At 36.9% G+C, this 13,639-nt stretch overlaps 1 protein-coding gene across 1 annotated transcript; it reads left to right on the forward strand.

Annotated features, from left to right (window-relative positions):
- The first annotated feature begins 1,842 nt into the window (after nt 1-1,842).
- On the forward strand, nt 1,843-6,352 carry LOC115431237 (insulin-like growth factor-binding protein complex acid labile subunit). Its single transcript, XM_030151469.1, has 3 exons — nt 1,843-1,866; nt 2,993-3,227; nt 4,244-6,352. The coding sequence occupies exons 2-3, from the start codon at nt 3,012-3,014 to the stop codon at nt 6,110-6,112; spliced, it is 2,085 nt and encodes a 694-aa protein (XP_030007329.1). The 5' UTR covers nt 1,843-1,866; nt 2,993-3,011; the 3' UTR covers nt 6,113-6,352.
- The last annotated feature ends 7,287 nt before the right edge of the window (nt 6,353-13,639 follow it).

Consider the following 13,639-nt stretch of genomic DNA (forward strand, 5'->3'; position numbering starts at 1 on the left):
ACACACACATACACGCACACGCACACACACACACACACACACACACAAACTCACCTATAAATAACCCTCTGTTTGTACCCATCCTTATTTTACTTAATGTCTATGAACTATTCTGTCTTGTCTGGTGTCCATGAACTTGTATGCCAGATGTCTTGTTTTTTTTTTTTTTTGTTACCCCGTCACAATGTTTGTCAAACACTAAATTTAAAAAAAAAAGAAAAAAAAAGAGGATGAAACAGGCAGGTTATGACTGATAAAGTGTAAAATCCAACTGATGAACAAATTTAAATGTACAAATAATGAAAAATAGGTCCAGTGTCCCTGAATGTCAGCGTCATGTTCTATCAATAATCAATACCAGCTGAATATGTGAGGTAGTCAGATTCTGTTCTATATCAGAGTCCTGTGGTCTGGATGCAGTAGATCAATCTCCCAGTAGAAGTGGGCGGTACTTTCACTGGAGGAGAACTCTACTAATTTAAATTAAAGTCCATATAAATATATGACTTCTATCAGTGATCAACAGGAACTATACAGATATCTGTAACCATTTACATGTTATAAACCGTCAAAATATGGACCACAACTCAGGTGACCCCATGTTCAACTGACTTTATTCCTCTGTAAACTGACAGTAAAACCACTGAATATCCTCTTTATTATTATTATTATTAGTAGTAGTAGTAGTATTATTAGTATTATTATTAGTATTAGTATTATTATTATCCTCTTTATATATTTATAGGTTTATTTCTTGACCCATGAAAACAGTTGCAAATAGTTTCCATTAACAAAATAAATACACTATATGGACAAAAGTATGTGGACACATTGAATTCAGGTGTTTCTTTTCTAACAGGGGTCTGGGATACAAAACAATAATGACTAATGTTAGATTACGGTTTTATATTGGGATAAATATCATTGCATTGGTTAGTTTGGTTTAAATTGTTATCTTTGCTTCCAAAATGCCTCAGAGACGGTTTTTACCACCTTTCTCTCAACATTGATTTTTTTTTTTTTTTTTATCCATGACTATGATTTTAAATTTTCTACAATATGTTCAAAAATATTTTTCATGCTCTGACTGTAAATAATAATTTTCTACCAAAACTCATTTAGGAAGAAACATCTACCATTGAACTTTAAGGAAATATTGATGTTCTTATTTATTTATTATTATTATAATTTTTTTTTTTTTTATCTCAAATCATCATGAACAGGACATTTTACAGCTGTAGACATGATGTGTCCCAATACTTTTGTCCATATAGTTTAGAAACATCAAGTTATGGTAGGAAATTCTTATTTACAGCCAGAGCATAAAAAATATTTTAGAAATTTGGAGGTAGAACATTTAAAACTATAGCCATCGATTTACAAAAAAAAAAAAAAAAAATCACTGTTGAAGGAAATTAAGTAAAAACCATTTCTGAGGCATTTTGAAAACAAAGATAACAATTTAAACCAAACTAACCAATGAAATGCAATGATATTTATCCTAATATAAAACTATATTCTGACATTAGTCATTATTGTTTTGTATCCCAGAACCCTGTCAGAAAAGAAACACCTGAATTCAACGTGTCCACATACTTTTGTCAATATAGTGCATTTTAACCTTGTGTCTTCGTGCTGAGTTTAACGTCTGTAACCTACATCTGTTCATGTTCTTTACATCGTTGTGGTTAGTTCAGGGACTTTTCATTGTCTGTAAACTCTGCAGAAGCTGCTCCGTGCATTTCGTCATAACAGTTTCAGACCTGTGTGAAACACTGACCAGAAAGCGTCTGTATTCAGTCACTTCATAACCACACCTTCCTCTGTTCTCTGTAAAACCAGCAGCAGCGAAACAGGTCATCAGTGGTGAGTTCACATTTGACAGAAATTATCAACAAAGAAAGTATTTAATTATTGGGAAAAACTGAAACCTTAAGGTTAATTCAGAAGAAAAAAAAGTCTGTGAAACTGTTCAATGTTTGATGAGTTTACAGTTAAATATGAATTATATCAGAAAAGGTGGAACAACATTTGCATTTCCTGTCTGACTGAAGTCTTTTCATCGACAGGAATCATCAGATAAGGAATATTAATACTCCATTCATATGTAGAATAATTGGAACATAAAGCTACAAATCACACAAAACAAAACAATGTGAGAATATACATTTGATTTGTCATCATTTGATCTTTGTTCTTAAACCAAAGCAAATGAGAGAAATCGTAGTTTTATTGTATTTCTTCAGATTTCCTGCAGTTAAACAATATTGTACATTTTTAATACTTTCATGAACATAAAAACAGAACAAAAGAAAAATAATCCAGGAGTTTTTTTTAAAGATGAATTTGTGCTAAAACTGAGATCGATGTAACTTCATTTAAAAGAGAAAAGTGAAAAGCTTTATATATTTCAAGGAAAATTATGTTATGTTTTATATTATGTTATATTTTTATGTTGTTTATATTAGGTTTTCATGTTTTTATTCATATGATGATGTGTTTTTTATCTTATATGATGTTTTTTATGGTGCTATTTGTTATGTTTTTATATCATTATTTACATCATATTATGTTTTTTAAGTATAATCTGAAATTAAAGCTACAAAACACGCAATTACTTTTCTTAAGACATTCCTGGTTGTTCATATTTGTTCAGGTTATTCTAATTTTTGAGAAAGGACAGTTTGTAAATGTAAACTTTTCATGTAATTTTAATTTTGTTAATATTAAAACAAAGAGAAGAATGTGGAGTTGTTGTTATTTATAGATTGTTAGGATAGTATTTTACTGGTCTGATCCACTTCAGATCGAATTGGGCTGAATGTGGAACCTGAACCAAAAGGATTGTTACTATCTTCAGTGTAATTTTTGCATATCACAAAATTCATCCCACAGACCGGATCAGACCCTTTGCTGGACCGGTTGTGGCCCACGGGCCGTATGTTTACTACCTGTGCATTAAAGAGTTAATATTCGCTGTGTTTGGTGTCAGTTCTCAGCTGTTCCAGACCATGCTGGCGGCGTTAACCCTGTCCTGCCTCAGCGTCCTGCTGAGGCCGTCTGACCTTTGCCCTCTGCCCTGTCAATGCTCCAGCGGTTCCAGCGACGTCGAGTGTCAGGGTAAAGGACTGGACCGGATCCCCGATCTGCCAGAGGGCACCCAGAAGCTGTACGCATCGTACAACAACATCCAGCAGATACCAAGTCAGGGGATGGAGCGTCTACAGGTGAGGGTTCATCAGCAGGTTAGAGATGTAAGCCACTTTTACACAGAGAACCCGGAAAAAAGGTGAGATGGGGATCCCACCTTTTTTCCACCATTCACCGATTTCCACAGCCAAGACAAAGGAGTAGCAGAGGTGAGACAGGCTGGACTTCTACACAGCGGACCTGTGTTCCAGAATCAAAGGAGCGGTGATGCAGTGTATAGTTTAACATGTAACTTGCACATCAAAAATACCACGTGCAGAGTCTTTCACCGTTCCACAAATATTAGCATGGATAGAGTCGTCCGCTTGAACTGACAACAGCTGGCAGATCTCGGTGTCTCCCAAGTTCAACATTATTCTGGTCGCATTAATATGTTTGTTTACTGTACACAGCCCACACTCATTTTTAAATCCCCATGGTGCGGGGGTCACGTACGCAATACGTCATCAAAACGTTACACCTTGGTTATGGAATGAGAGGCGTTCCTTTTCCATAGTGTTCTGGAATCATGATTCCACCTTTATCAGGGCTCCGTTTCTACCTCCAGAGGCGTTACAGAGCCGGGACAGAGATGGAACCAAATGATCCACCATTTCTTTTACACAGACGTCGATCAGATTAAAGTTGAGGGTTATTATATCAGAAACAGAGAAAACTGAAGAAAAAGGGACTTTTTCAGCAAAGATATCATTAACTGAACATAAACCCAGTGTTTCCATTGATCCAACTCCATGGGTTTTACTGGTGAATCAATGTTGTGGAAGATGACAGTGTTTCCATGGTAACTATGGAACCTCTGAACGTCCAAATGGGTCATATCTGATGACCATGAAAAAATGAAGAACTGTATTTTACATCAATTATTTACATGGATTAATAGGATTAGTGGATCAACAGGTATTAAACAGTTTAGATCAGTAGATGGTTTTGGTCGATGGTGGACGTTTGGGTCTTTATGGGTTAATTAAATCATGACTTGCTCTAAAACGTTCAACATAATAACCTTTTCTTTCCTTCTTCTTGGGTTCTACAGGTTCTGGACTTGACTAAGAATAACCTCAGTCTCTTCTTATCGTCCAAACCGTTACCGAACATGACTGAACTCACTAGGCTCCTCCTACGCAACAATGGCCTCCAGTCTCTACACCCGGGTCAGTTCCGATCCTGTCCCCATCTCATTTTACTGGACCTGAGCGAGAACCACATCGAACACCTGCCAACCGGATTCCTCAGTGGACTAGCTAATCTGAAGATGCTGTTTCTGAACTTTAACCAGGTTCAGAGGTTGACGGTTGGTGGATTAAAAGGAGCTTTGATGTTGAAAGACCTTTACCTCAGCCATAATAATATAACAGAGATAGAGGACGGTGTGTTTGATGGAAGCACCGCCTTAGAAAAACTGGATCTGTCCCAAAACAAGATGATGAGTGTCGGTGGGTCGAGTTTTAGAGGAGCACTGGGCCTAAAAGAGCTCAACCTGAATGGAAACCTGATGGTGGTGTTTCCAGCTGAGGCATTCAGGGATGTGAACCAGCTGAGGAGGTTGTATCTGCAGAGGAACAGCCTCCACAGCCTTCCAGACAACTGCCTCTCCTCCATGAAGCTTCTGGACCATCTAGACCTGCAGAACAACCAGCTGAAGGTTCTGTCTGAAGGTTCGCTGAGAGGCCTGACCTCGCTCCGAGAGCTGGATCTGAGTTACAACCTCATAGAGTCGCTTCCCTCGAAGATCTTCAACGGCCTGGCCAGCCTCGAGTTCCTTGAATTGTACAAGAACAAGCTGAGATCTTTACCTCCAGACGTGTTCAGGGACTTGACCAATCTGAAGGAGCTGGACCTGGACAGTAACCAGATCTCTGAGGTACCGGCTGGGGTATTCGACTCACTGTCCCGGCTCAATGAGCTGCAACTGTCGGCCAACCGCATCCAGGAGCTCCATCCAGGCCTGTTCATCGAGCTCAGGTCACTGCAGAACCTGGACCTGGACAGAAACAATCTGACCCACCTCCCAAAAGGACTTCTGGACCAGATGAAGGACCTGAAGAAGCTACACCTCAACCACAACCGCATTGAGTCTCTTCATCCGTCTTCACTCCACGGCTTGAGGGGGCTTCGTTCTCTGGGTCTGTCCAGCAACCGCCTCTGGTCTCTACATTCAGACCAGTTCAAAGACCTCATCAGTCTGAAAGAGTTGAAACTGGATGGAAACCACCTGAGCCAACTTCCCACGGGTCTGTTCAAGGACCTACAGGTGCTAACGATGCTACATTTACACAACAACCACCTGTCGCAGCTGTCGGGGGATGACTTTTTGGAGCTGACCCGCCTTAAGGAGCTCAACCTCAGCTTCAACCGGCTCCTCCACATCCCACCCATGACCTTCCACGCCGTCGGTCACCTCCGCAGACTCACACTGAAGAACAACAACCTACAAAGTTTACACCATAAGATCTTCGCCTGGCTGTCGAACCTAACGGAACTCAACGTGGAGGGGAACCAACTGGATCACCTCCCACCTGACGTCTTCCGAGGCCTCACCAAACTCCAGAAGCTGAATTTAACGTCCAACCGGCTCCGGACAATTCAGGACGGGACCCTGGAGCCTTTGAGGAGCCTCGGTGTGGTTTATCTGTCAGGAAATGCGTGGGATTGCAGCTGTACTCGTATCCTGTACATCAGCCGCTGGGTCCACAGCCACAGGAACCAGCTCGGGGACCGTCCCGTTTGCTCCGCCTCCTCATCGTCACCATTAGACAAGGAAATGCCGCTGTCTCAGCCGGCTCGGTCTCCTCTGTTGTTACCTGATCACTGTACCTCAAGGGCAGCAGGAAGCTACTCGCCATCATTTCTTCTGAGACTGAGCGTGCTCACAGTGCTGCTCACCGCCACCAGCCCACTGTGACATCCTCTGAAGTGGTTTTGTTTCATCTAACCCTTCACATCCACTTTTCATTTTCATTTTTTCAACCAAGGCATGAACAGAGGTAGGATGGAACTGAAGGAGACTTTTCATTTATCTGAACATGACCTGAAAACATACGGCCGGTGGGCCAAAACCGGCCTGCCGAAAGGTCCAATCTGGCCCATGGATGAATTTGTGAAAAAATAGGACCAGTGGCCCTGTAGCTTACCGGTAAAAAGAAAAGCTTTGGGAAATGTATCCAGATGCCATTTATTATCACCCAGTTCTGTGTATTTATTATATTACAGAAATAGCCCATGTTTTGGTCATATTCCAATCAGATCTGTAAAAAATTTAAATTCCAACTTGATATCATTGATACTGATTTATTGGATCAATCCACTTCCTATCTCTTATAATGGGAAAATGTTTCAAAGTCGCACCAAATCCAGAATCAGATCTGGATTGAAATAATTTCAGTACCTTGTGTTGACATCCTCATACAGAAGCTGTATACCAAGTTTGAAGTCAATCAAAACTGGAGTTTGGGAGAAAAAGATGACTGAAATTTTTTCTCCATAAGAGCCCATGTTAAATTTTCCGTAAGTTCCCGAATCCAGAAGAAGATCCTGATCAGCATGTGGTCATTATGTTTTGGTCATCTCCCCATCAGGGCTGGACTGGAGACATTTACACTGGATATCATTTATATTTACTGAGTTATTGCATCCATCCACTTCCTATCTCTTACAATGGGGACATTTTTCAAAGCTACACCAAATCCAGAATCAGATCTGGATCCAAATAATTTCACTAACTTTTGCTGACATCATCATAAAGAAGCCGTATACCAAGTTTGAAATCAATTGGAATTGTAGTTTTGGAGAACAAGACGATTGAAATTTTTGTAACGGACGACAGACGACAGATGACGCCGGATGCCGCATGACGACAGTAGCTTACGGTCTGTCAGCCGGTAAGCTAATGAAAAAATTACATTGAAGATATTAACTATCAGTGGAGTCAAACTCATTTTAGTTCAGGTTCCACATACAGACCAATAGGATCTGCAGTGGATCAGACCAGTAAAATACTATCATAATAATCTATAAATAATGACATCCTCAAATTTTTCTTTGCTTTCGTGTAAGAAAATAAAATTACATGAAAAAGTTTACATTTGTAAACAATCGTTTCACAAAATATGTGAACAACCTGAAAAAATATGAACAACCTGAAATGTGTTAAGAAAAATAAGTGCAATTGTACCAATATTCTGTTTGATTCTAAATGTTTTGTGTATTTGTAGATCCAATGTGATCTATAAGTTGTAATATACATGTGTAAATGATAAACTGAGGCATAATATCATACTATTAAATCGCACTGTTGCATTGTTAAAATTGCACTTATTTTCCTTAAGAAATTTCAGGTTGTTCAAGTTATTCACATTTTTAAGGAAACTTTATAGATGTAAACTTTTCATAATGTAATTTTACTTTTTCCCACTATTTATTATTTATTGGTCTGGTCCACCTGAGATCATATTGGGCTGAATATGACCCCTGAACTAAAATGAGCTGAACAGCCCTGCACTATATGGACAAAAGTATTGGGACACATTGAATTCAGGTATTTCTTACAAAACAATAATGACAGATACCATAATACTGTTGTTTTTTTTTCTTTTAATGGAAATATTAATGTTTATAAACTATATGGACAAAAACATTGGGACACATCATGGTCACAGCAGTAAGATGTAAAGAAAGTAGATGGTTAGTTGTGGTGGAAAATGATTATTTAGTCAGAACATGAAAAATGTTTTAGAAATTTAGAGGTAGAATATTCAAAAACATAGACAGGGATGAGAAAGAAAATCACTGTTGAGAGAAATTAAGTAAAAACCATCTCCGAGGCATTTCGGAAGCAAAGATAATTTAAATCAAACTAACCAATGCAATGATATCCCAATATAAAACTATATTATGATATTTATCGTTATTGTTTTTTATCCCAGACCCCTGTTACAAAACAAACACCTGAATTCAACGTGTCCACATACTTTTGTCCATATAGTGTACATTGAACTTTCTCCTTCTGATTAAAAACAGGTTAATATTGTGTCTATTCATATTTTATATCTGTTTTTATTTTCTTCTACTTTAGATCTATTCTTATTTTACTTTTTGTAAAATTTTATATTCTATCTTTTATTTTACTTTTCAGTTTTTGTAATTTCATATTTGCTCTATTCTTATTTTGCATTATCTTATTCAGTTGCATGATTATGTTTATCATGAATCATGTTTTATTTTCTATATTTTTACACATGACTTACACAGGACTGAGTCAGAAAGAACATTTTTATGCTGTAAATCCTTTAACTTAGAACACATTGTGCTTAATGGTTCAGTGCATGTTTAATGGCGTATTTCAATCAATCTCACCTCATTAAAAATATGTGGATTTCCTTCATTCCAACTGGTGTTCACTGTGTCCATTCTGGTGTTTTTAGTCAACGGGACAATAACTCACATCTAAACAGATAACACCACCTGCCATAAAAAGGAAAGAAGAAGAAGTGTGTTCAGATCTACGTCAGGAACATGGTGGACCTCTGATTCTTATTTTCACAGGAGATCCTTCAGAATCTGAGGATCTATTAATATTCATCCATGGAAATATAATCAGGATCATTACATCTAATTTCTGCCTTTTAAGCCTCTTAGACCCTTCTCCCATCTCAGTTTTTTTCATCTAAACCACAGGTGTCAAATATGCGGCCCGGGGGCCAAAACTGGCCCGCCAAAGGTTCCAATCTGGCCCGCAGGATGAATTTGCAAAGTGCAGAAGATATTAACAGTAAAGGGCATCAAACTCGAAAATAATAGCATAATAACCTAGAAATAACTCCAAATTTTCTTCTTGGTTTCATGTGGAAAAAAATAATGACATTATGCCTCTAAATAATGGCAACACCAATTTTTTCTCTTTGATTTACTGCAAAGAACATTAAATTCTGATATCCTTTAATGATAAAATGTCAATAACCTGAACAAATATGAACAACCTGAAATGTCTAAAGAAAAATAAGTGCAATTTTAACAATATTCTGCCTGTTTTGTGTTTTGGTAGATCTGATGTGTAATGCACATGTATAAATCATAAGTTGAGGCAGAATATTAGTCAGATTTTTCTTATTATTTCTTCTTATTTTTCTTCAGAAATTTCTTTTTTTTTTCCAGGTTATTCACATTTTTTTTGTTTGGATAGTTTGTAAAATGTAAGTGTTTGTTTGTGTTTGTAAGTATCAGATCAATCTAAAAATAGAAGTGGGCGGGACTTTGACTGAAAGAGAACTCAACTAATTCAAAGTCCATATATGACTTCTATCAGTGATCCAAGTATGGACCATTAGAATGAAACACACATTTTTAACATTTACAAAATTCGTCAAAAATCGAAATTTCTCAAAACTGTGAACAAACTTTGTCAACATTGTCTCAAGGAAGCTACATATAAAACTTCAAATGAATCCAACCAGCAATTTCGGAGATTATTGAAATGTAGAGTGAGTTTGACACTTCAAGGTCACTCAAGGTCAAAGGTTACGAACCCAAATGAAAGTCCATATATGACGTCCTATCAGTGCTCAATAGTAACTATATTCATATCTGTAACCATTTACATTTTATAAACCATCAAAATATGGACCATTAGAAGTAAAGGAAAATTTGAAGCATTTTAAAAATTCTTCAAAATTAAAAAAAAAAAAAATCTCAAATTTGTGACCAAACTTCGTAGACATTGTCCCAAGAAAGATACGTATAAAATGAAATGAATCTGACCAGTAGTTTCGTTGGACAAGATGTTTGAGGAAATTGCTAATGAAGATGACGACAAAGACGGACATAACGCCTTCACAGTACAGTCGCGGAAAAAATTCTTAGACCACCCATGATTTCTTCAATTTCTTGTTCATTTTAATGCCTGGTCCAACTAAAGGTACATTTGTTTGGACAAATATAATGATAACAACAAAAATAGCTCACAGTAGTTTAATTTCAGAGCTGATATCTATCCATTTAATGTTTTCTTGATAATAACCAAAATCACTTCAGTTCTTGCATCAATATATATGGCATTGTACTGACAAAAACTGTGCTTTTAGGCATTCCATGTTTTCTTTTCTGTCTGTTTTGGACACATGATACACACAGGAGTTAGGACTGGATTGCATAACCATTATTTTTGATGACTTTTTATGGTCTAATAATTTTTTCCGCAACTGTAGTTTGAGGCCTACCAGACAGTGATATAAAAACAGTATTCTGAGAAAAACATAAGTAATGTTGATGGAGACTGACACAATGGTGAGTTCAATGACCACCAGAGGTCAAATTAAAACTGAAAAAATAAAAACAAAACAAACAAAAAAATCGAATAACTTCAATAATACAGGGTGACCCAAAAAAACGGGAATTTTTGAAGTGCGTATTGGCAGACATGAGCAAGTAGCAGCACTGCGAGACAGTGACCTTGAGCAAGTAAACACACCCCCTTTTTAGTAACCACGGATCAGTGGAACGGGCAACAGCATGCGTTAGCCATAAAAATGTTTTATAAAAATGGTGATAGTTTGACAGCTGCGCAGAGGGAGTTCCGACATTTTTACAACTTAGGACGTCATGGTGCTGTTCCATCAAAACACGCAATAAAATGTTGGATTAATAACTTTATATAGCACAGCTTAATAGCTGAGATGTTGCAGCGGTCAATGAGGAATCTCAACAGCAGATTTCAAGAATGCATTCGTACAGGAGGACGCCATCTACAGGAAGTAATTTGTAAAAAATGAAAATTCCATCATTGTTTCTTAAATGGCATGTTTTAAGGTTTCAATTACTATGAATAAAATATTTTTCTTCCATCACTCTTGGTTTTATTGGATTGTTAAAAAGTTCCCGTTTTTTTGTGTCACCCTGTATATAACGGCTCAGTGTCATATTTAGGGACATCTATTGGCGAACTTCCAAATTGCCACCAACAAAATTACACACTGCACCTTTAAATTTCAGTAAAATGTTAATATTAATTTAACAGTCACAAAGTTGTCATTGCTGTAAGATTGCTGAGTGAGACATTCTGTTTTCTCAGCTCTTCATGAACACAGAAAACTCAAGGAAACTTCTTTTCCCAAACTGGCGAGTGTATTATAAGTAAATGACACAAAACACTTCCAGACAAAAACAAGGCTTTTGTAAATTCAATGACCAGTGACTTCAGTACTAGCAGATGTCCACCTCAAACTTGTTTCAAAGTGTTTCTTTCATTTCTGTGAGCGTGTTGTATCATCCTTTACACCGATGATCTGCTGCATCAGTTTAATAAATAATGAAACATTTGTGGTGGTTGTCAGGAAACAGTCAGAGATCATTCATACAGAGGAGTGATGTAAAAATAAAGTTCATCCATGTAAAGGACAGATTCACATCTTTTAAAACTAGTCAGCTGCTCATTTTTAACACTGAGGAACATTACACTGAAAAGATAAAGAAAAGAGTCTTTTAGTCCCAAAGGCACCAGATGACAATAAACCATGGTTTTATCATGAGATGAGTCTGTTTTCACTCCACAGTTAGTGTTTATCAAAAGGTTCAGTAACAAAAGATTTGGATCAGTGTCCAAACTGTACTGTTAAACAATCTGTTCTACACCTGAAAACCACTACCTCCTGTCACCAGTACTTCAAAGCAAAATGTACCCTAGACATAATTAATGTGATGCCATCTTTTGTTTTAACACTGGTGAAATAGAAAATACTAATTATTTCTCATTGATGTAAATAGCACTAGTGAACATTAGCCACTGTTAGCTAATTTGTTAGTTAACATTAGCTCAGTAGCCAATGTTCGCTGGCTTGTCTGCTTAAATTTAAATCTTATATTTTAGATCTGCTAAATAAAAACACTTCCTCTAAATGTTAATAATTATTTAGAAATACTGGGGATCAGTGTGAGAACAGTTTGGTGGTGTTAGATTTGTATTTTTGTGGAGTTTATGTTGTGATGGAAGCCAGTTGTTGACATTAGTAACCCCGTTTCTAAGGTAAAATGCACTAATATGGACAAAAGTATGCGGACACGTTGAATTCAGATGTTTCTTTTCTAACAAAACAGTGATAAATATCATATTATAGTTTTATATTAGGATAAATATCATTGCATTGGTTAGTTTGGTTTAAATTATCTTTACTTCCAAAATGCCTCAGAGACGGTTTTTACTTCATTTCCCTCAACATTGATTTTTTTTTTAAATCCATGAAATGTTCTCCCTTTAAATTTGTAAAATATTTTCATGCTCTGACTCGAAATAACATTTTTCTACCACAACTAACCATCTACTTTCTTCACATCTCACTTTTTATCTCAAATTAGGGCTGCACAATATTGGAAAAAACTGACATTGCGATTTTTTTTTTAACCCTGCGATATATATTGCGATATGAAAAAATACTGAGGAGGATATAATGGCTGTGTGGCGCCAATGTAAATGGTCAAACAAATTAGTTGTTTCCTCTCGTTGTGGCAACAGGCATAAGACATTGTCAACACAGAACGCATGTTTCAGTTTCATCCTTCTTGTGGCAGAAATAACTCCAGATAACTGATGTTGCTTTTCTTTTTGGCACTGAGTCTTTATTTATGGTGATTTTCTCTTGTTTGTTGCTCATTTTTCAGTGTCGTTACCAGCGACTCACTCCAAACTGATTAAAAACATTTGTGATTGGTAGTTTGACACGTGCAGCATGTGTCAGGTACCCTTGAAATTAGAGAACATGTTCAGTTAATTTACCTCCTAAATTGCCGGACCTGCGATGTGACTATTGTGCAAACGTACATTGCGATGATGATGCTCAAACGATATATTGTGCAACTCTGTCTCAAATCTTCATGAACAGGACATCTTACAGCTGTAGCTTTGATGTGTCCCAATATTTTTGTCTATATAGTTTATAAACATCATTATTTCCTTAAAGTTTAACAGGAGATTTTTCTTCCTCGGTGCAATGATATTTATTCCAATATAAAACTATATTATGACATTTGTCATTACTGTTTTGTATCCCAGATCCCTGTTTGAAAAGAAACAGCTGAATATTAAAATGAGTGTCCAAATACTTTTGTCCATATAGTGGATCTGATGTTGTGGCTGTAGAAGAGCAGAACAAAGACCAGTTAACAGCACAAAATGTCCAACACGTACTTCTAGTGAACACACAAATCTTATTGAACCTTTAACTGTCCATGTGTGTTCTCTCAGGGGTGTGGAGAACCGAGTCATGTGACGTCTACGAGTTAAAATGTAAAAATGGATTCTCACATGACTTGTTACCCTTGGCAACAATATGTAAACTACAGTACAGACTGTTAATTCAGTTACAGTATTCATTCATCTTCACTACAAAAACTTAAGGGAAGCGTTTGAATATTAATAAATGTGAGGCACCAAACTTCGTAATAA

The sequence above is a fragment of the Sphaeramia orbicularis genome, chromosome 13, assembly GCF_902148855.1.
Source record: "Sphaeramia orbicularis chromosome 13, fSphaOr1.1, whole genome shotgun sequence".
Taxonomy (NCBI): domain Eukaryota; kingdom Metazoa; phylum Chordata; class Actinopteri; order Kurtiformes; family Apogonidae; genus Sphaeramia; species Sphaeramia orbicularis.

What these genes read in the sequence shown, in the direction of transcription:
- LOC115431237 (XM_030151469.1), top strand. Translation starts at nt 3,012, where the DNA reads ATGCTGGCGGCGTTAACCCTGTCCTGCCTCAGCGTCCTGCTGAGGCCG. An exon ending in AGGGGATGGAGCGTCTACAG is followed by an intron (nt 3,228 to 4,243) that starts GTGAGGGTTCAT and finishes TGGGTTCTACAG; the next exon opens with GTTCTGGACTTGACTAAGAA.